Genomic DNA, 21,144 nt, shown 5'->3' with positions numbered 1-21,144 from the left:
GCTTCAGTCTCACCACGGGCACCCTGCACGGACCAAGGCTCTGGAATTGCCATCGTTTTTATTTGTTTTTCCAGAAGAGCAAGGTCCTTTCCAAGATGTTGCCCACTGCCCCTATCTCCCTGCTGCTCAACATCCTGTTGCCACTCTCTCATTTAGATTGATTGGATATTTGGGTCCCAGCACCACACGCTGGACCACGGGCTCCCTGCAGCAAGGGTGCTGTGTCAGGGTGACCCAGAGAACCATCAGCACCCTGGAGCAGTTCTCCCTTTGAGCAGAGCTGGGGAGAGCTGGGCTGGGCATCAGGGAGCAGGAAGGGAAAGCAAGGGAGGGGTGGTGGGAAGGGAGCCTGTGCTCTGGGGGGAAAGGTGAGGAACGTGGGTTTGTAACACATCTTTCTGGCTGGGAATGCAGGGAATGAACGAAGTGGGAGCAGAGAATTCCAGGAGCACTTAGGCAGCTGTGCAGTTGGAGTCTGAGGCTGGAGGACAGAGCTGGCTGCAGTCAGTGGTGGCAGCTGGAGGGGATGGAGCTGAGACTCCAGGCAGGGCTGAGCTGAGTCAGGGAGGTGCGGTGGGGACAGGGCCCGCGGTGCAGTGGGATGGAGCAGAGGGACCTCGCCGTGCTCTGTCTGGTTCAGGCATTTGTCAGCATGTGAGGAGCTGGGAGGGGGGGTGGGAGCAGAGCTGAGCCCTTCGCCAGGGCCCTTCCCTGCACGGGGGTGGCCGTGGATGGAGTGTGGGGAGCAGCCAGGGCTGGAGGCAGAGCTCTGCAGTGCTCCTGGCCTGGCTCCCATCCCTGCTCACTGCTGATGCTGCCACCAGGTATTTTACTCCTCCAGGGTGGCACCAGCTGCATCTGAGCAGACACTGATCACTTTTAGAGTCCATTTTGTCTAATAACCAGAGGTTTAAAAGTTTCCTCCTGTAGCAAATGAACACGAAGAGCAAACCTCAAGCTCTGGGGACCACGTCAGCACTGGGGCTGCCATCCTGCTCCGCTCTGAGGGATCCCTCACCCCTCCACGGGGACACCAAAGTCTTCACCCTGCCAGCCAGGCACGGGCTGATGCCTCGGCAGTGACTCCCAGGCCTGCTGGGGCAGCTTGGCCACCTCCATCCCCAGGGACGGGGCCTCCTCTCCCGCAGGATGGGCTGGGCAGCTCCCCACCTCTGCTCAGGTGGCCCAGGGTGAAGACAGCCCCGGCCCCACGCACCCTCCCGCTCGACATCACTCGTGTCACACACACACACAGAACCATGGGAATCCTTTGGGTTGGAAAAGACCTTTAAGATCCTCAGTCAGCCCAGCACTGCCAAGGCCACCACTAACCCCTGTCCCTCAGCACCGGGGGCTGCTCCCTGCCCCGCTGCCCCCCGCCTGCTGGGGGGGCGGGGGGAGCTGCCAGGCTGCGGGGCGGGGGCAGAAGTTGCGGGCAGGAGGAGCGGATCCCCGCAGCCCAGGTGTCCCGGGGGAGCCCCGCACCCCGCCGCCCGGTGTGGCGCCGCGCCCCCAGCTCCCCCCCCTCCCGCCCCCTCCCCGCCCCTCCGCGCCCGCGGAGCCCCCTCCCGCGCGGGGCTGCCCGCGGAGGCGGTGGATCCGCGCCTCTCCTGCCGCATTGGTTTGCGGCGGAGCCCGTCACGGCCGCGGCGCCGAGATTGGCCCCCGCAGCCGGCGCCGGTCGCCCCCCCGGGCCTGCCTCCTCCCCGCCCGCCGTGCGCCGCGGCCCGGGGACGGGCACTGCGCTCCGCTCCGCGCCTCTCCGCGCCGCTCGGCCCGCAGCGGGGGGAGCAGGGCCGGGCCGGGCCGGGGGCGCGCCCACCGCACCGCTCCGCACCGCACCGCGTCGGCAGCGGGGATGTGAGCGGAGGCTCCGCCGGCAGCGCCCGCCGCTCCGCGCCCCGCTCCGCACCGCTCCGCGCCCCGCTCCGCCGCCCGGCTCGGGAAGATGCTGAGCAGGTGGATGAGTGGCAGCAGCAGGAACCTGGACCGTGAGTACAACTGCACCGTGCGGCTGCTGGACGACAGCGAGTACACCTGCACCATCCAGGTCAGCGTCCCGGGGGGCGCGGGGGGCGGCGGGGGCGGGACAGCCCCTCCACGGGGTCGCGGTGTCCCCGCAGCCGTCAGACAAAAGGAGCGGAGCGGCGGGGGCGGCCCGGTTCTGCCCCGCCGACGCGAACAAAGGCGGAACCCCCCCCCTCCGCGTTCCCACCGCCCCCCGGCTGCGCGGAGCTCCGGGGCAGACCCCCCCCCCGGCCTGTCAGACCCCGCTCTGCTGCAAGACCCCCTCCTCCTGCCTACCCTCCCCCGCCGCCCGCCCTCCTCCGGTGCGGGGGTGCCCGCAGCCCCCGGAGCGCAGCCGGAGCGGGGCAAGGGCAGAGCCCGGGCCGTGCCCCGCGGAACCGTGCTGTGCTCGCCCTCCGCTGCCGGCTGCGGGGGCTCCGCACACCGCGGGGAGGACTTCAGGGACAAGCAAGTAGTGGGGAAGGGATGCGGGGGGGGCTGCTGCAGACTCTCCCCGACCTCCGCCGCATCCCGGGCTGCTCCCGCTCTGCCTCCCTCATTAGCGCCCAGCGCTGCCCTAATGAGCTGTTGGGTTTTGTAATAGTTCGGGGAGGGATTGCGGATCTGCTCCCCTACCCCAGCCCCGTGTGCCTGCTGGGGCAGAACCGGGACCAGGAGCGGGGCGGGGGCCGTCGCCCCCTGCCCGGTCGCCGGCGGGGGCTGCGCGGGGCCATCGCTCAGCTCCCAGCGCCCCTGGGATCTCGTTTGTCTAAAAACTACCAAACCACGCTGGTTATCTGCGCTGCCACTAGTTAGGTAACGGGACCGTGTGACCGGAGGGTTGAGAGGAGCAGCCCTGGCTCCACCGGCTCTTACTTCTCGGTCCTACAATCATTATCATCATCTCTGCGAGGGAGCTCGCTGCAAACCTGTCCGCTGTAGCGCTCCCAACTCTTCCCGATGGCAGCAGCTGGCTGCAGCCCGCTCCCTGGGCAGTGGAAAATTCAGGGCAGAGTTTTGAGGAAAAGGTGACTCAACATGTCCGTAGATCCAGCTCCCACCTTGCAGCCTCTCCCGGAGCTCCCCAGCTCTGCCCGTCCTGCAGCGCCGGGGAGGGGGGAGCATCTCCTCACGAACGAGGGGAAATGTCCCTGTTACAGAGCGGATCCCAGGGAGGGCTGCGGGATTCGGGGGGCACCGTCGGCTTTGCTTGAGTCGTCTAAAGTGGATAAATACGGTGTTTTGTGCAAAAAAAAAAAAAACCCAAACCCGCCGAAACGGCTGAAGAATGCTAATGCTGGTCCCCACCTCCCCCAGATCCCCGGGTTGTAGAGTGTGACCCAGTAAACAACTAAAACGGCAACCCAGTTTATTTTGCATGAGCAAAACTAATTCGCCTCTTAGAGCTTGATTTTAACACGGATTAAATGGAAAAATGTAGTTTGAGGAAGTGTAGTCAATGCAGTTTAGAAAAATCTGGATTTTCTGTCCTTAAGATAATTTAACAAGGTGTCGTCATTTTGCATGTGTTGATTTTGGGTTTTTTTTTTAAGAGCAAATACTACTTGCTGATGTATTCCAGGGGCTTGCTTTGTGTTCAGCATAGCAAACAGTGGATCCTGGTATTTAGTATGCATGAAATCATTAGCTGGTATTGCCCTGACAGTCAAGGTTACCCCACTTAAATATTTGTTTTCCACTGCTTTCGTGCTACCTTCTGAGCAAAGCATTTATAGCCCGAGCAAAATTAAAGCCCCCGGAGTGGGGATGTAAAATGTCTCACGAGTGAGGGAGCCGTCACCGTGCAGCCTGCGAGCACTGAATGAATTCTTGAAGGTCATTCCCTCACGAGTGCAGATATTTCAGGTCTAGCCGAAATCCGTCGTGTGTTTCCCTGCCTGGGCTGCTTCTAGCGCCTGTTGTTTCTAATTTTTGTATTTCTATTTTTACTTAAATATGGAGAAAGTGTCCAAAGCATCATAAGTCATCGTTCCCAGGCGCAGCGCCCTTCGTCACGGCGCATGGCAGGGGGAGCAGAGCTGCTGCTGGAAGTTTGTAGGGGGTGGTTCTGCTGCTGTACCCATGTGCTGGGGATGTGGGGGGATGTGGGTGGGCTCTAACCCCCCCAAACTGGGGCCCTTCTGACGTGTCCTGTGGGCTTCTCCATGGCTGGGGAAGGAAGAAGTGCAGGGAGACAGAAGTGATTTTAAAGGTCTTATTTACCAGATACTGGCACTGGTTAAATCTCTCATCAAAATTAACTGTGTTTGAGAAAGGTGTGAGTAGGGGTTTGGTGCTCCTACATAACACCTGGACATTCTGTTTCTAGATAAAGCCTTTTTTATTTGAGTATCTGAAGTTTACTTTGGTAATATTCCCGTACTGAAGGAACGGTCCCTTGTCTGAGCCTGGATGAGTCCTTCCTCTCTTCACCCTGATTTTCGTTCCTGAGCAGCCCGTCCTGGCAGGCAGAGGAGCCTGGGGAGCTCAGTGCTGGGGGTACAGAGCTGTGGGCAGTGCACTGGGGAAGCTGGGTTGTCACCTTTGTAAGTGGTTTTGTTATTGGGTTTTTTAATGTGTATGACAGTGGTTTGCTGGTTTGGGGAGGACTCTGTCCCCATCTTTGCTGGGCTCCAGGGGACAGTCTCTGCCTGGCAGTGAGCAGGGCTGTGGCTCTCACCACAGGGGCTCCCAGCAGCTGCCTGAAGATGCTGACGTTGGGCTCCCTGGGCTCAGCTTTGCTGCTGTTTTCATAACATTTCGTGCCAGAGGATCACCTGTCAGGGCAGGCAGGGCAGTGGTTTGCCCTGTGGGGACCATCAGAGCATCAGGTAGCAATGCCCATGAGTTCTTTGTCCCTTGGCACTGTGCTGGCTGCACCCACAGGTGCTGAGGACTCTGCTCCAGGGCTGTCACTATCCCAAGACAGGTCCCTAGGGAATGGCCTGGCTGGAGGGAGGGACAGCTATTCCCAAAGGCTTTCTGTCCGTCCCGAGGCCAGGCCCTGCTCCATCCAGCAGTGCATTTAATTCCTGTTTCAGCCCCTCTGCTGTGTCCCTGGGCAGCAGCCTGGCACTGGATGCAGCCCCAGTGCTGTGGTTTGCCTCTGACTGAGCTCTTGTCTGAGGAAATGTTTTAAATTCTTCTTCACTGTGGTGTCAGGGGTGGCATAAAAGGCCTGAAATAATTAACGATTTGCCATTGCTTGATGCACCAAGCATTTTCCTGGGAAGACAGTGGCATTTTGTTTCAGACCTGGGTAGTACTACAGGAGCGTGGGGACGTGAGAAGATAAATATTAAAATGGGGTTTCTTAAGTTCAGACCGTAAGAACTTTCTTGTGTAAGATTGGGAAGAAATGGGAAGGAGCTCTTGTCTGTGCTCTTGGACAAACCCCGCGTTTTCCACATGAAGCACAAAGTTCATTAGGAGGCCTGACAGGACCATTAATAACAGGCACTCAGCACAAAGGGGAACCTTGGGGCTTTTGCAGCACTGGCTACTGTGAAGGTTGTTTGTTCATTATCTTTTTATCTTCTGAGAGTTTCCAGTTGGTTTTCCTGGGAAATAGGTTAGCAGGAGGCTGCCTGGTGGGGTCCCTTGTCCAAAGACCTGGGCAGAGGTGATGTGTTCTGCACCACAGGCTCTTCCCAGCTGCCCACAGCACAGGGACCACGAGGCTTTGTGTCTGCCCAGAGCCTCCCCTGCTCTCCCACAGCCTCACCCCGGAGGGCAGGGGCAGGGACAGGGACAGGGACTGGTGCCAAACCTCTGGAGTGAGATGGGCTCTGGGTCCCAGGCTGTGGCTCTGTTGGGGGGATGGCTCTGAGCATCCCCTGGCTCCAGCAAAGCCACAACCATGGGGGTGGTGAGGGGGAGTCCTGGCCCTCAAGAAGTCCCTCAGCAAAGTCTCTGGGTGGCAGTGGGTGTGGGATTGCACCCTCCCAGCTGCAGGGATGGGGAGAGCAGTGGTGCAGGATTCCTTGGCTGGTTTGCTGTGTTGACTCTGTGCAAAGGAATGGTTTTGTGTAGAGTGTTGGAAATGTATTTGCAGCAGAACCTCCGAGTTCTGGCCCAATGTACCTCAGCAGAGCTGCACACTCTTGGGGCAGCATCCCTCATTCCTTGCTCCAACATTTACATACCTGTGGTTTGTGGGCTTGGCAGGAAATTGCCTGGAATGCACAATGTGCTTTGGAGACAAACTGTCAAAGCTGGGAGTTTCCTGGGTTTCATTTTCTTGTCCCTTTTGGGTTCCTTTCCAATATAGAGTCTTAAATACAAAGGATACAAAAGGCAGATGAGGAAAATCTCCACTGAAGTCCACTGGAAAACCAGTGACTTATTTACTCAGATGTTAATGGGAGGCAGAAACAGGAGTTGTTATGGAGACCCAGGGAAAATATTCCTAGTGCTGCTCTTGCCTCACCAGCTGAAATGCCTATTTTCTGTTAACTTTTCATACCTGTTTTACAACATCACCTGCTGTGAAACTGCTGGCTGTCCTCTGAGGAGCCTGTTTCCTGAAAGAACTGCTCTGCTTATCACTTGCCCATAGAAGATGCTGAAGACAAATATAGACACAGATACAAAACACACGTGCACAGGCAGCAACGCCGCTGGAGGAAGCTGCGCAGCAGCAGCATGAAAGGAGACATTTTCTGCCTCTATCATGTAAAAATTAGGTAATGCACAGTAGGAGGCTTTCTTTAAGGTGTCTGGGGAATACTAAAAGTGCCTTGAGCAGCCCACTTATTTTTAATTTTTGACTCACTCCTCAGGAGCTCACAGGGATTCTGTCTATGGGAATGATGTCTGTGGCCACGTTCCAGCAAAGCCAAGGCTTGCACCCTGACTGGTTTGCCCCATACAAGACTAGAGGCACCAGAAGTGTCCACGGCCCCTCTCCTAGACCTGTTTCCTAGCTGAAACCTTGCAGGATGGCTTCTCCTGGAAGCCGTGTAGGATGTGTGGACAAAGACTGTGCAGAGAGCAAGACTCTCACTAGGATGCTCTCAGTAGTTTTGGGAAGGTCCTGATGGAGATGCCCTCAGGCTGTGGAAGGTCCTCAGAGCTCCTGGAGGGTGGGAGTGCAGCAAGGTGCAAGAAGTTGAGTTCCCCAGCATGGGCAGGGGTGCTGGGAGCAGCCTCTGCCTGCACAGCATGGGCTGAGTTTGGGTACCAAGGGGAAGAGGGGTCCTTGTTGGCTTGGGGACAGCTTGGGGGCAGCTTCTCAACAGCACTTTGGTGCTTGGTCCTACATGGCTGGGGATGCTGTGTGCTCAGCTGTGTCTCACACTGTGTGGTGGGAGCTTGGCCGTGAGAAAAAACAGACCCTGTGGTGCCCTCAACACCTCAATATGCTGGGGGAACTGGGGGCTGCATCCCTGACCTGGTGTGGAGAGCATTTGGGAATGGGAGTTTGGGATTGGGAGCTTGGGATTGGGAGCACATCCCTCTGCCCTGGGCAGGGCAGCTGTGTTTAGGGGCTGGCACTGCAGAACAAACCCTCCAGCATCACCCTGCTCCTGGTGTCCAAACAGCTGAGGAAGCCTGGAGCTGCTTTCCATTGTGAGGAACCCCAGAGTGTTCCTGGAGGAGGCTGAGGGGGGGTGAGCAGGGGCTGTAGCTCCCTTGCTGTCAGTTTTGTGGAGAGCAGACAGTCCCTCGTTAGCACAGGGTCAGGCACTGGTGATGTTACAGAGCGAGCTGAACAGTGCTGCTGTCATCAGACACTTTTTTGTGGCCAAAAAAAAAAAACCCAAAAAAAAAACCAAAACACAAAACCCCAGCCCAATTATTGTTTGGTTACAGAAAGCTTTGGAGTTGCTCCTGCAAATAAGGTGGTTTCAGGTCAAATTCATTTGTTTTAAATTTTTCCAGGGTAAATTACCACAGCAGTGTGAGAGCAATTTCATGCAGATGATCTGGAATTGCCTGGGAGGCTGCTGAGTCCTGGGCAGGAGGCTGCAGAGGCTGCTGAGTCCTGGGCAAGAGGCTGCAGAGGCTGCTGCGTGGCAGGGAGCAGGGCCTGACAGGGACAGCAACAGTGCTGCAGGAAGGGGGTATCTGCAGGGGGTGTGTGCAGGGGGTGTGTGCAGGGTGTGTGTTTAGGAGGGGGGGGTGTGTGTGTCTGTGTGACCAGAGTCCAAGGGGCTGCATCCTCATCCTCCAGACAGGCAGTCAGTCTGGGAAGAGGTCTCCACCTTTCTGTCCCTCTGCTCCGTGGCACAGAGTTTGCAATAATCTGATTTTCCAGGAATTTACCGGGTGAGATGTACCAGGATACGGTTGTTTCGAAGATGACCTCTGGGATTTGGGGCTGGCTGGGCAGTTTTCCTGCAGAGGTTCTGGTGCCTGTTGTACAGTTATAGCCAAGACAGGGCTGAATATCTGGAAAAAATGCCTGGTCCTTGGAGCCTGATTATTTTTCTGTCAAGGGATGTGCAGAGGGAAGTCATGGGAGCTGTGCCTCAGGCTGCCAGTGGAGAGCAGCTCTTTTTTCTTGGGAAAAAGAGAATTTTTGCAACTGCCAGTGGACTGGAATTGCAGGGTCCTGGGGAGCAGCTGGGCACTTTGTTCCTCCTGCATCCTCACTTTTGAGATGCAAACCTCACTTTGCCCCTAATTAGCATCCCTGCAAATTACCTCCACTGCTACCTGCAGGCTGCCCTCGCAGAAGTGGCCTGGCAGCTGGAATTTTGGGAGGGATGCAGATTGTTCTACACACAGACAGTGTGCAAGGTGCACACTCGTTCTCCTGGCTCCTCTTTGGTGGAAGTAAAATATGTCAGAACCTTCTTTTCCTCGATGCAGTCAGCATCTGTCCCTGCCCCCAGGAGCTGTGCTGCCCAGCAGGATGGGGCCGGTTTTACAGAATTTGTGTTTTACCCCCCGGGATCTTTCAGCTGCTCCCAGGGTCAGGTTTGTGCTGTCACCACCGGGTGTCCCCAGGGCTCCTCACAGCACCCGGGGTTCTGCACTCCCAGGGAGCTCAGACCAGGAAAGATCTGAGGCTGGGATGCTGGTGGGAATGGCCAGGGCAAGACAGAGACAGCCTGGAAAAGCTGTCTGGGGGATGTGAGGATGCAAAGGTTTTGAATTCCTCCTGGAGAGGTTCAGAGCCACGGGCAGGCCGGGCCCTGATGATTTTAAGATAATAATTTTCATGTATTTTCTTTAGGGTTCTGGGCTGGGAGCCTCCCCCAGCTCCGGGCTGGGCTGTGGTCTCACTGGAACTGGGCTCAATACTGGGAAATGGTTTTTTGCCTTGGCAGAGTCAGCTCTGCCCTGACTGAGCAGCTCTGGGGAAAATCAGGGCCAGCACAATTTTAGTCTTCCTTATCCAGCAGTAAAAACCATCAGCACTGTGCTCTTGAGGTGGAGAAGAGTCTTGGGGTGGTTTGGGGGTGAAGGGAAGTGGGCCAGGTACCCGTGTCTCACCAGACAGACATTTTTATAAGTGATAATTAACAAAAGCTTTGTGGTGCTGTGCTGAGGCCAGAGCCCTCAGCTAGATGATGCTGGGTATCAAAATGTGATCAATGCTGCAGCTGCAAACAGAATATTTTGGCTGCATAATGTCTGTTGCCAAAGACTTTAATTATCATGGTGTTTCTGTCATACCAGTGAGGTTTTTCTAGTTTTCAGGGGTTTAAAGCAGAGCTGTTTCAGATCATATCGGCTTTCAGCTTGGCACATAATCTGGGATCCCCAGGAAATATCCATCTAGCTGCCAATAGGAAAGTCTCCTTTAATAAAAAAATTACAAAAATTGATTAAGCCATTTTGGAGCCAGAGAGAGGCTTTAGGACTATACAGAGCATGTAGTTCATAGCCATTGTAACTATACGTTATCTATATACTGAACTCAGAGAATGGACAGCATATTAGAACTGGGAGAAAAAAAAAATAAAGCCAGAATCTGATATAGTTATGTTTGAAAAATAGATAAGAAACATGCTGAGCAGGTACTTTCCATGAATCGATTTAATTCTCATTACCCCTGCACTATATAACATGCTGAGTAATAATTCTGGCTTGCAAACAACCCCAGCTTTCCAAAGGAAATGAGAACAGAAAGTCTTTAGGATCTGGAAGCCTGGAGGTCCCGGGGCTGTTGGAGAAGGGAAGATGTGAGGGCTCTGGAGAAGGCAGCAGCAGAGCCTGAAGCAGGGGCTGCCCTCAGCCCCCCAAACCCTGCCTGCTGGCTTTAATCTGCTTTGTTCCAGGGATCTCTGTGGAGAGAGAGGAGAAGTCAGAGTGAGGGTGGAGCTGGATGGGCTCCATGGGATTGCCATGGGAACGGAGGAGCAGGGGACAATGCCATCGCCTGGGAGATGCCCTCATCCCCGCTGCTGCCTCAGGGAGGTGGTGCTGGAGCTTGACATCCAGCCCTGGCCCTGGGGGTGAGGACCTGGAACCCACTGGGTTCATCCAGACCCAGTCCCCTCCCAGCTGCTGGCTCTGGGGACCCCCACGGGGCTCCCAGGGTCTGACCCTCAGCATCACCAGGTCCTCAGCACCAGGGATGGAGGCAGGGGGGGTGCTACCATCTTTAGATTTTTTTGCATCCTATGATGTCTGAGTGGTCCCATTTGTCTCCAGACCTTAGCAGGAGGGGCTGCACCACAACACACAGCACAGCCAGGGCTGTTTTGGCAAACCCAGGTGTCCCTCTGATGGTACCTGGGCACCTGGCAGCAGCTTGGGGACAACTCCCCACATCTGCACCAAGGCTCTGCACTTGTTGGAAGGATTTGCAAAGCCTCCTGGCTGCTGCTGGATGCTCCAGTGTGCCTGTTCCAGAGGGAAGAGTTTCTCTCTGGCAGTGGTCAGAACTGACTCAGATTGTTCCTTGCCTGCAAGTGTTGGGATTCCTTAAGGTGTGGGACAGGTTCCTGATGCCAGCATCACCCGGTGCTGGTGTGGCTGCTGCTGGAGCAGCTGTGCCCTTCCCTGTGCTGGGGTTTTCTCCATGGCCAGGAGAAGGCACTACCCTGCCATTTTCCTGCTGTGCTCTGCCAGGTGAGCAAGCTGGTGTGAAACAGCACGGGGAGCAGGCACACTGCTCATGGCACGCTGCCTGCTCGGTGTGTTTGGGAAAAGAAAATCATCTGACAAGCTACAGGAGCTAAAAGAGACAATTTCAAATGCACTTGATTCCCCTGTAAGTGCTACAATTATTCTGGCCTTTATTCAGGCTGTCAGGGAGGCAGGTGACAGCTCCAGGGTATAAATATGATGCTTTTGCCTGGATGGCAGCCACAGCCGGGGGAAGGGCTGAGAGGGCCACTGGAGCTCGGTGCAGGGTGAGCAACAGATTCACTCAAGCCCTTAAAATATTTATGGCACTGTAATCCATCCACGTTTTAAGCTTATTTGACATCATCCTACCCTGCTCTTGTATCTGTCAGTGCTTGTGGAGCCACTCTGGAGAGTGTGGCAGGAGGCAGCTGCAGGTGGCCAGGCAGCTCCTGGGGAGTTTTAGGAGCCGAGATTTGGGAGGGAATGGCAAAATCTGTGCTTGGAGAGCTCTGAAGAACACGGGGGGGGCTGCACTCGGTGCTTGGGAAGGTGGCTGATGCTCTGCAGAGGGTGGGCTGGGGATGTGGGATGTGTGGTGGTGTGGGAATGGATGAACCTCAGCATGAGAAGGTGTGAGGGACCCTTGCCTGTGCCCGTGGGATGGAGAACTGGGAATTCTTGTCAGGGATCAGGCAGCTTGGCTGCTTCCAGCCAGGGACTCTTATTTTCCTGTGCATCAGCCCTTTCTTTTACCTTTTTCTCCCCCTGAGGCTCACATCTCCCAGCATTTCAGCTCCTGGGCTTTCCCAGGGATGTTTCTGCCTGCCCACAGGTGTCCGTGGTGACCTGGGGCTGCTGCCTGCTGAGGTTTTTGTGCTGCCGATGGCCTCGGTGGGGATGGGGCAGTAAGGCTTTTTGTTTTTTGAGGAAGACCATTCCCATAGCCTCTTCCCAAGCAGCCCCACTGGGGCCTGGGGTGTGCAGTGTGTTGGTGTCCAGGTGACACCATCTGAAGGTGACACCATGGCCTTTGTCACTGGGACAATGGCCACCATAACAAGAGCAGCAGAGTCCTCAAGAGAGTCCCCTCAGATCCAGGGGACAGTTGCAGATACCTGAGCAGCATCTGTGGGATATTTGTCACTTTGAGTGTCCAGTCGAGCATCTCCCTTTTCCTGGGCACCAGACGGTGCTCCTGGAGTCATCCCCCATCCCTGGACATCTGGCTCTTTGCCTTTTGGTGGCTGCCAGGAGGGCAGGGCTGGGCTGTTCCCCTCCCCGGGTCCTGAGGTTCCCTCTCCACATGGATCCCTGCAGGACACAGGGCTGCTCTGTCAGGACAGGGGACCCCAGGGTGCTGTCACTGCCCCTGGCTCCACACCAGCCCTGGGAAGGAGCTGTGGCACTTGGCTGGGTGGCCCTGGCACCATGAAGAGGTGGTTATAACCGGGACAGTGAGGCTGAGGAGCCAGAACCAGAGCAGGAAATCCCAGCCCAGCGGTGCCGACCGCCCGGGGCAGGATTCCTGGGGGAGGGTCCGCACCGGGCCCCTGCACCGGGGCTGTTCCCGCTCCCCACCTCCTCTCAGGGGACACGAACTTCTTCACTAGCCAAAAACTGAGTCAGTTTTAACAAGACAGTCGCCTCGCTGCTGCTGGAGGAATAATTCTTGTCAATCTGCCGCTTTTTTACGCTGACACGCTAAAAATAGCTCATTATTTCCAGGCAGTAATTGCACATCCTGGAGCCGTAATGAGCTCTTAAGGTAATTACCTTTCGGTGGGAAGGAGCTGCAGATAGGGCGTGTTTGGCTGAGCAAGGAGGGTCTGCAGGAAGCCCGATGGGTTCTGTGCTGACGTGGAAGGGGCAGACATCCCACAGCACGGGTGGAGCATCGCGGGGAGGCACAGCAGCCCCTCCCTGAGTTCTCCAGGGATGTTGGGGAGCAATGCTCTCCATCACCCACCCTCCTGGCCTGCCCTGCTTTTAACCTTGGAATAAGCAGGAGCAGCACTGCTGGGCTTGTTATGGAGAGGCACAAAAGGTGAATCTCATCCGGGGAGGTGGCAGGAAGCAGCTTCCCACCTATAAAAGGATGTTTTCATGTGTTTAATCTCTTCAAACCAGTATTTTAAAAGTGCTTTGCCATAGCTAGGGGTTGCCTTAAGCAGAATTCTGATATAGACTGAGAAAGCACAACATGCACACCCCTCTCTCAAGCTTTGCCCTGCAAGAGGTTACCCCAAAAGCCCCCGCTGCCCCGTGCACCCCAAAACCCCTCTCTGGGTCTCTGGGGGCTGCTGGAGCAGACAGGAGGGGATGGACTCACCTCTCCCCAGTGCACACTTGGCTGTCCCTGGGTCAATAAATAATCTCTTGTAGCACTGCTCTGCCTCCCGGCTTTGTAAATCAATTTACCATGTTGTAGAGTATCTGGTGCTTGCATGAGATAGGTAAATTACATCTGTCACTGTCGCAGCTTTGTAACTAATTTGATAACGTATTAAGAATATAAACCATTTAGGAGGTTTTGTCTGAATCAATTCTCCTGTTGTGAGGCTGGGGGAGCAGCTCTGGCAGTACACGGCATTTCCCAGCCCGGGGTAATCCTGTGGCTTCTCCTTATCACAATCCCTGATGGATTTCCCCAGTTACAGCCAGGCTGAGAATTCTGCAGCTCCGTTCCTGCCCGGTGCTGCTGGGACAGAACCTCTGCTCAGGCTCCCACCCCAAGTCCTGGAGTGCTTTGCTGTGAGGGGCAGAGCTTGTTCTGCCACCACTCCAGGTTTTTTGGGATTTCCTGACGGGTCTGCGTTTTCCAAGCCTGGCTGTAGCCAAGGAAGTGCTCTCACCCACCCACCCTGCTCCTGCCAGCCCCAGGGAGCTCAGGGGGGCACAGCTTTGGGTCAGACACCAGGGAATCTGTGTGGCAGGGTGAGGTTGCTTCCCCAGGATATGTGGGCAATGCCTCCATCCCTCCCAGTGCTCCCAGTCTGCCCTTCATCTGTGCTGAGCTGGGAGCACTGGGAGGGACAGGTGACCGCTGCTTCCCCCAGTGGGTTCCCCATCCAATGGGTTGCCCTCCACCCCTTGGGGTTGCATTTTCCATCTCCATGGTGATGTGAAGGACGTGGCTTGATCCAAAGCAAAGGTGTCCCTGGGCGTGCTGAGCCCCTGCCTGGGCACCCTGGGGCTCTTCCTGTGGGTGGAAGAGTTAATCTTCCAGCAGCTGGGAGTTAAACCTCTGGTGGTCTGGAGCCTCTGTTTCCCTTGCTAAACTCCAGGAGCCCTGAGTGACAGATGAGGAGCAGGGGATCTCAGAGATAGAGAGGGCTGAAGCTGTGTTTGTGTAGCAGCCTGGCACCAGGAGGTGTTTGCAGCGAAAGGCGCTGCCTCCATCACCCGGGGAGATCACGGTTCTGATCGCTGCCAGGCACAGCCCTGCTCCCTCCCCTCCTCTTTCTGACACCATCAGCACCGACCGTGCAGCCACCTTCATTTCTTTGGCAGTGGGAATGACAGGATTGTGCTCCTCTCTCTATTTACCCATCTATTTCTGCAGAGTAAGGACCTAATTGAGCGAGTAACGCGGGAGCTTTGGAGGCGGCTCTGGAAGCCCCTGATGCAGCACTTTGTGTTTTGGGGAAAGCCTTTTATTCAGAACCATTTGCACAGGGCACTCAGCCATGGATGGACATGGATGGACTCAGCCATGTCCTGCCTGGGGACAGCGTGGGGCTCCCCAGAGCCTCACAGGGCACAGGGTCCTGGACAAAGTCTGCTTTGGGTCAATCAGTGCCTGGCATGTTCAGAAGGAAACATCCCTGATGTAAATACGGAAGGTTTAAGGTGGAACTTGGGGACAATTTCTCCCTGGAAAGGGTTGTCAGGGACAGGGCCAGGCTGCCCAGGGCAGGGCTGGAGTCCCCATCATCCCTGGAGGGGTTTCAGAGCCCTGGAGGTGTGGGGATGAGGGACAGGGGGTGGGGGTGGCCTGGGCAGGGCTGGGTTAGAGGACTCAGTGGTCTTTAAGGTCTTTTCCAACCAAAATGGTTCTGTGATTCAATGATTCCACTCCTCACCTTGGGGCTCAGGGTCAGATGCCATCTCCAGTGGCATCTCTGGGCAGTGAGTGCAGGATGAGACCCTCTGTGACATCAGTGAGGCCATAAAGGGATGGAGACACAGGTGGAGCCTGGAGCTGGTGGGAACTGGGTAATTCTGAGCATTTGCCATCCCTCTCTGAAGTCAGGGATGAGATTTCTTACCTTTATTTCTCTGTCCCTTATGTGTGTGCATGTAACTGCACCCTGGACTGAGCCCCTTCCACAGTTCCTGTAGTGCAAATAATGCAGCAGAGATGGGAGATGTCACCAGAATCTGTGCTCTGCATCAAATCGGTGCAACTGGCACTGATTTCTCTGATCCATGTGAGTGTTCCCTTGGTATATTTTCATTTTCCTTCCCACAGGTTCACAAAACATCACCTCCCCTTAACCCAGACACTCTCTAATCCCACGTCAGACTCACTTTGGGCAGGGCTTTTTAACAAACTTCTCTTGGACAGACAGAAAGTATCACATTTCCCCCATTTTAGCCATCTGTGCTATAGAATCACAGGATGTCAGGTTGGAAGGGACCTCGAGGATCATCTGGTCCAACCCTTCTCATAGTGCTGTTTATATGAGAGGTCTCAGCACCCCATGGAGCTGAGACTTCAAACTTCCCAGAGTGGGGAAGTGGTGCTGGTCACCTGCCCCCCTCGGAAAGGGGGGGGTCTGTCCCCACCCCTGGGCTGGGTCCCGGGGGTCTCACTGCTGCAGGCACCTTTGAAGCTTTTGAAGCTTCCACCCATGGTCTCTGGTTTGCAGAGGGATGGTGTAAAAATAGGAGTTAGGCACTGCAATCAGGTCTGGAGCTCTCTGTCAGCAGCAGCACCTCAAATCATTAAGCCTGAAATAATTTTAATTGGATCCAGAATTCACAAGAGATTTATTTTTCTGTGTCTCTCTGCTGCCATGGTGGGGCTGGACTGGTTTCTCCAGTGTCCCACTGACCATCCATGCACAGAGAGCAGAAAATCCCTGCTTGGCTTTCCAGTCCTTCAGGTCAGAAGTTACTGGGTCCCCTGCTAGTAAGGGGCAGAGTTTAAAGACTGAGAGATAAATGTTTTGTTTCCTCTGGGGTGGATAAAGCTCTCCAAAAGCTCTAAGTTGTTGATTTAAGTTCTTGAACCTTCATTGCCTCTGGACACCCTATTCCCAGAGGACAAAGGTGTGGGGCAGTAGGAGAGCCAAACCCAGGCTCTGCTGGGTGGATTTAGGGCTGCAGGAAAGATACAATTTCAGTGAAAGAGTTTTGCATGTCCCAAGTAAAAAAAGAGATGTTTGTCTCTGCAAATGAATGGCAGCTCAGTGACCCTTGCCCACACAGACAGTCTCTTTCAGTTCATGGGTCTTGAGAGTGTGGGGACTGGGTAAAATGAATGAGGCATTAATCAAACAGATGATTCAGTGCCCTGGCTGCACAGAAAGGGGGATAAAAAGTAAACATTAAAAATTCTGTTTTAGCAGACGGGCCTAAGAACATTTGCAGTCTCTAATGTGGCTTTTCTCTGTGTGAGAGTGATGAAAAGCTGTGGCTGCATCTGCACACCTTGGAGGCAGCAGTGAATTAATGGAGGAAAATGCAAAAATGCCACGAGGGTTAAAATTAAATCCTACTCCCACAGAATTCTAATGTCTGTTCAGAATGATGTTTGTGTAACAGCTGATTTCAGGTCTTTGACCTGGAGGAGAAGAGCTCATGCAGGAGGGTCAGTAGGACAGGGAAAAGCCTGAGCAGGAGAATCTGTAGGACAGGGAAAAGCCTGAGCAGGAGGGGCTGTAGGACCAGGCGTGTGGAAGGGGCTGGGTGAGCTGGGCTCCTCCCAGCACAGCTGTTGCTCTTTTCAAACATCATAGAACAAACCTTGTCTTCTTGTATGGGAGATTAAGGTCTGGGAAACCCGGGAGGTGGATGCTCCCTTCCACCTTCTGAGCAGCTGAGGGTGCTGCAGCTCCTGGTCCCGTGTCCCGTGGTGCAGGGAGTGGGGTGCCAGGGAGCCCCCCAGCACTGCAGCTGCTCGTGGGCTTTGGTTTGGGATCTGGTGGCTCCTGGGCTCTGATCATCACAATCAATGTCCTGGTTTGTGCTTCCAGCTGCATCCTGGGGCTGTGGTTGTGGCTGCTGCTGCTGCGTGTCCACTGGTGCCCTGGCGGCACGGGGACCCGGGCACGCGTGGGCAGTGGGGAATTGTCACCTCTCTGAAGTGACAAACGGAGTGGCTTGTGTGGGAGCAGCTCTTGTTCAGGTGTCTGCACTCTGCTGATAAGCACTGAGGGGAACTAAAACCTGAAATTACATGGAGAACCCTTGTCTTATTTTTCCTGTGTGTGGGCAGGGTCTGACAGAGCCACAAAGCCTCGGTGCCAGGAGAGGGGCTCAGGCAGCACTTTGGGGCATCAACCAAAGGATGGCTACAGATGTGTGGAGTTGGGCATCTCAGGGGGGGGTTCTACTTGTGCCAGGGTGCCCCCAGAAGCTGTGGCTGCCCCATCCCTGGCAGTGTTGAAGGTTGGATGGGGCTTGGAGCACCCTGGGCTGGGGGAGGGGTCCCTGACCATGGCAGGGGGGGCTCTGGGGGGGGGATTTAAGGTCCTTCCAACCCAAAGGATGCTGTGAGCACAGGATGGGAAACCTATCAGGGTGAAATCTGTTGCCACCAGCCCAGCAGTGGCCTGGAAGATGCTGGACCTTGTTAGAGGGTTCAGAGGGGATGTGGGGCTCCTTCCAGGTGGTGAGCATAGGGCTGGCAATGGTTTGTTTCCGACTGGAGGATGTTTTAAAATGAACACACGAAAGTCCCAGAGAGCACCAGCGGTTTAAGTGTATTTGAGGAGGACTCTGGTGTGCAAACAGCACCTGGTGTTTGCACAGTTCTCCCAGAGGACATTCCTGTAGGATGGAATGAGAAGCACGGGCAGGCATGGCCCGAGCCCTGGGAAGGTCACAGCTTGGGATGCTCTGGATGTGGGATGGGAGCAGGATGAAGCAGGGGGGCTGTGGAGAGAAGGGGCTGGCGGGGGCTTGGGCAGGACAGGACAGGGCAGGACAGGGCAGGACAGGGCAGGAGAGGACAGGACAGGAGAGGACAGGACAGGACAGGGCAGGACAGGGCAGGGCAGGACAGGGCAGGGCAGGACAGGGCAGGACAGGACAGGGCAGGACAGGACAGGGCAGGACAGGGCAGGGCAGGAGAGGACAGGAGAGGACAGGAGAGGACAGGAGAGGACAGGACAGGACAGGGCAGGACAGGGCAGGAGAGGACAGGACAGGACAGGACAGGACAGGACAGGCTGGCAGTGTGAGTGCTCTGGAGCTGGCAGAGAGCCTGGGGACATGGGACACGGTCCCGGGCTGCACAGGGGGCCGGCGCTGGCCCCAGCCCTGCCCTTGGCCTCCCTCCCTCCCTCTCGGTGGCCGTCTGGCGAGCGGCTTTCGAGGAAAAAAAACATAGCTGGGCTCCGGGCAAGGAGTAAGAGGAGGAGGACAAACACACAGCAGGGATCCCCAGCAGGGATTCGGGCACCGATCTGCCCACGCAAGGATGTGCAGAGAGCAGCCCCGGGTGGGGAGTCCCGGGCTCCCCCTGCCCTGCTCCATCCTCACCCCACCCAAGCGCTGGGGAAGCCTCTGCTGGGCTGGCACTGAGCCCGGGACAGGTCTGCACACAGGTTTTGCAGCTGAAGTTTTGTTGCTGGCCTTTATTTTCTTGCCCTGACGGCTGCAGGTGATGCCGTGGGGTCACCTTCGGTTTGAGTGTTTAACGAGATGTTGAAATGTTTTCCTGCGTGCTGCCAGCCCCAGGACTCTGCTACAGGAATGTGGAGTTTGTGTCTTGGTGGGATCCTGCTGCTCTCCCAGCCCAAATCCTGGGCAGAGCTGCCCGTGGAGCCAGGCAGGAACACAGAAAAGGGGCTGTGTCCCAGGGTCCTGTCCCACCCCTCTGCTGAGCCCCCACTGCCCCTCAGGGGTGGTGGTGTTGGGATCGTCCTTCCTGCTGCTGGGATGAGGATTCCTGATGCTTCTGGCTGGCAGCCACGATTTGGGGTAATTCCTTCCCGGATAAAAGCTGCTCCAGACCCCTCTGCTCCAGGCAGAGCTCTGCAGCTGAGTCCAGCAGGGATCAGCTCAGCCCTCCAGCATCTCCCAGTTCCAGGCCAGCTGCAACTTTCTGGACTGCAGTAGCTTTGTAGCTTTTTTTTTTTTCCTTTTTTTCTTTTTCTTTTTTTTTTTTTTTTTTTTTTTTTGGGCGGTAGAGGCTGGGGTGTGTGTGTGTGCTTCAGCTGCCAGCCCAGCTGCAGTCACAGCTTCTGCAGCAAAGCAAAGCCCTCACCATGCCAGAGCTGTAAGAGCAGCTTGAATGAGCTTGGTCCCCCAGGCTTGTCCTCTCACAGCTCCTCCTTATATAACCCCAAGGCTCCAGTCCTGTTTTTATGGATAATTATTCGTTTGATTGGGAGGGATGCTGGGGTGGGATGATGGAGCTGGAAGAGCATTCCCTACCTGCCTGCCCTTCCTGCATCCCTCCCTCGGGCTGGCCAGAGGCTTCTTCCAAGCCCAGACATTTCTGGAGTTTGGAGACATCCAACCACGCTGGAGTGAAGGGGGTGGAGGATGTTTCAGGGCCACCCCACCTCTCTCCCTGCTGTGTCCTGGGGTGCTTCAGGCCACGGGAGGGTGCCCAGGGCTCACCTCGCACCATCCTGCTTTAATGAACTTCTTTGCCAGTTCACTAATGGGAAACCATGGTGTGGAGGTTCCTGTTAGAGCTGATGGGCATCACCACAGCTGCTCACACAGTGCCACCAGGCTGTGCCAGGCCGTGCCATGCTGTGCTGTGTCATGGGAGCAGTGGCAACAGGGGTGGCACAGCAGGGAGGGTGCTGAGGGACCCTCCCTGGGGATATGGGTGACGGTTTCCCCTAGGAGGGGGGCTGGAGGAGCAACACTGTCTCCCTGCTGGGGGGGCAACTGGGGTGCAGGTCCTAAAGCTCCTTTTCTGATGAACCAGACTCAGCTTCCCATTTTTCTAACCATGGGTTTGGATGGAAATGGCAGGAACATCACCAGTGTTGTGATGATAATCATGACAGTAATGAATGGAAATTCTTTCTCATCTCACTCCTCTCTGCACACCTGGCTGGTCGGTCCTGGTTGGTCCTGGTCGGTCCTGGTCAGTCCTGGTCGGTCCTGGTCGGTCCTGGTCGGTCCTGGTCGGTCCTGGTCGGTCCTGGTCGGTCCTGGTCAGTCCTGGTCGGTCCTGGTCGGTCCTGGTTGCTCCTGGTCGGTCCTGGTCGGTCCTGGTTGGTCCCAGCCAGTCCCTGCTGTCTGGACCATGGGGTTTGGTGCCCAGAGGGGCTCATGCTGCTGCTGCTGCTGCTTTTCATGCTTGGCTCAGCCATTCTGCTGAGGGGCTCAGGCAGTGCTTTGACAGTCTCTCTCCTTATAGTTTGTTTCATGGTTTTGAAAGATTTATTTGAATAAATTGCCAGATGAAACACAGCTTTCAACTTGCTGACCTGCTGGGGTATTGTAGCCTTCCAGCAGTGCCATCGGGGAAAATTTGAGCCTTAGAAGTTTGCCTGGTATAAATGATTTGCCTTGGAGGTGTTTTGATGCAAAACTGCATGAAGCAGAGAGGGAGGTTTGGTGACTCTGTGTGTGTGTGCGGTTAAGGGAGAAATTAAAACTTTCCCATAGGTTTGAAGGGCTGAGTTGTTCACCATGGTTGGCTGGGGCTGGTCGTGGAGCAGAAAGCTGGCAGGGCTCAGGGGATAACAGCTCCTGGCAAATGCTGACTGCAAACCCAAACCTTCTGCCCAGCTCCTGTGTCTGGTGAGAGTCGTGTAAAAGCTGTGGTGATGGCTGGGGAAGAGCTGCTCAGAACATGAGTGTGTGCCTGAGATGAAATACCTCTCAAGGACATTTTTAGGTGCTGTTTCTCCAGAATGGGCCAAGGTTTCACCCTCCCTCCCACCTGCCCCCCAGATTCCAGCGAGGGGAGAG

The 21,144-nt window shown here is 55.7% G+C and overlaps 1 protein-coding gene across 3 annotated transcripts in view; it reads left to right on the top strand.

The window, feature by feature from the left end:
- Positions 1–1,690: 1,690 nt before the first annotated feature.
- FRMD5 (FERM domain containing 5) overlaps positions 1,691–21,144 on the top strand; it is a 51,936-nt gene continuing 32,482 nt past the window's right edge. The window contains exon 1 of one of the 3 annotated variants that reach the window (XM_071754056.1): positions 1,691–2,050. In XM_071754056.1, coding sequence (XP_071610157.1) covers positions 1,949–2,050 — 102 coding nt within the window. In that variant the 5' untranslated portion in view covers positions 1,691–1,948. The remainder of the gene's footprint in view (positions 2,051–21,144) is intronic. The other 2 variants (XM_071754057.1, XM_071754055.1) reach the window with 2 other exon arrangements.

This window comes from Heliangelus exortis, chromosome 11, assembly GCF_036169615.1.
Source record: "Heliangelus exortis chromosome 11, bHelExo1.hap1, whole genome shotgun sequence".
Taxonomy (NCBI): Eukaryota; Metazoa; Chordata; class Aves; order Apodiformes; family Trochilidae; genus Heliangelus; species Heliangelus exortis.
This window is presented reverse-complemented; position numbering and strand designations above follow the sequence as displayed.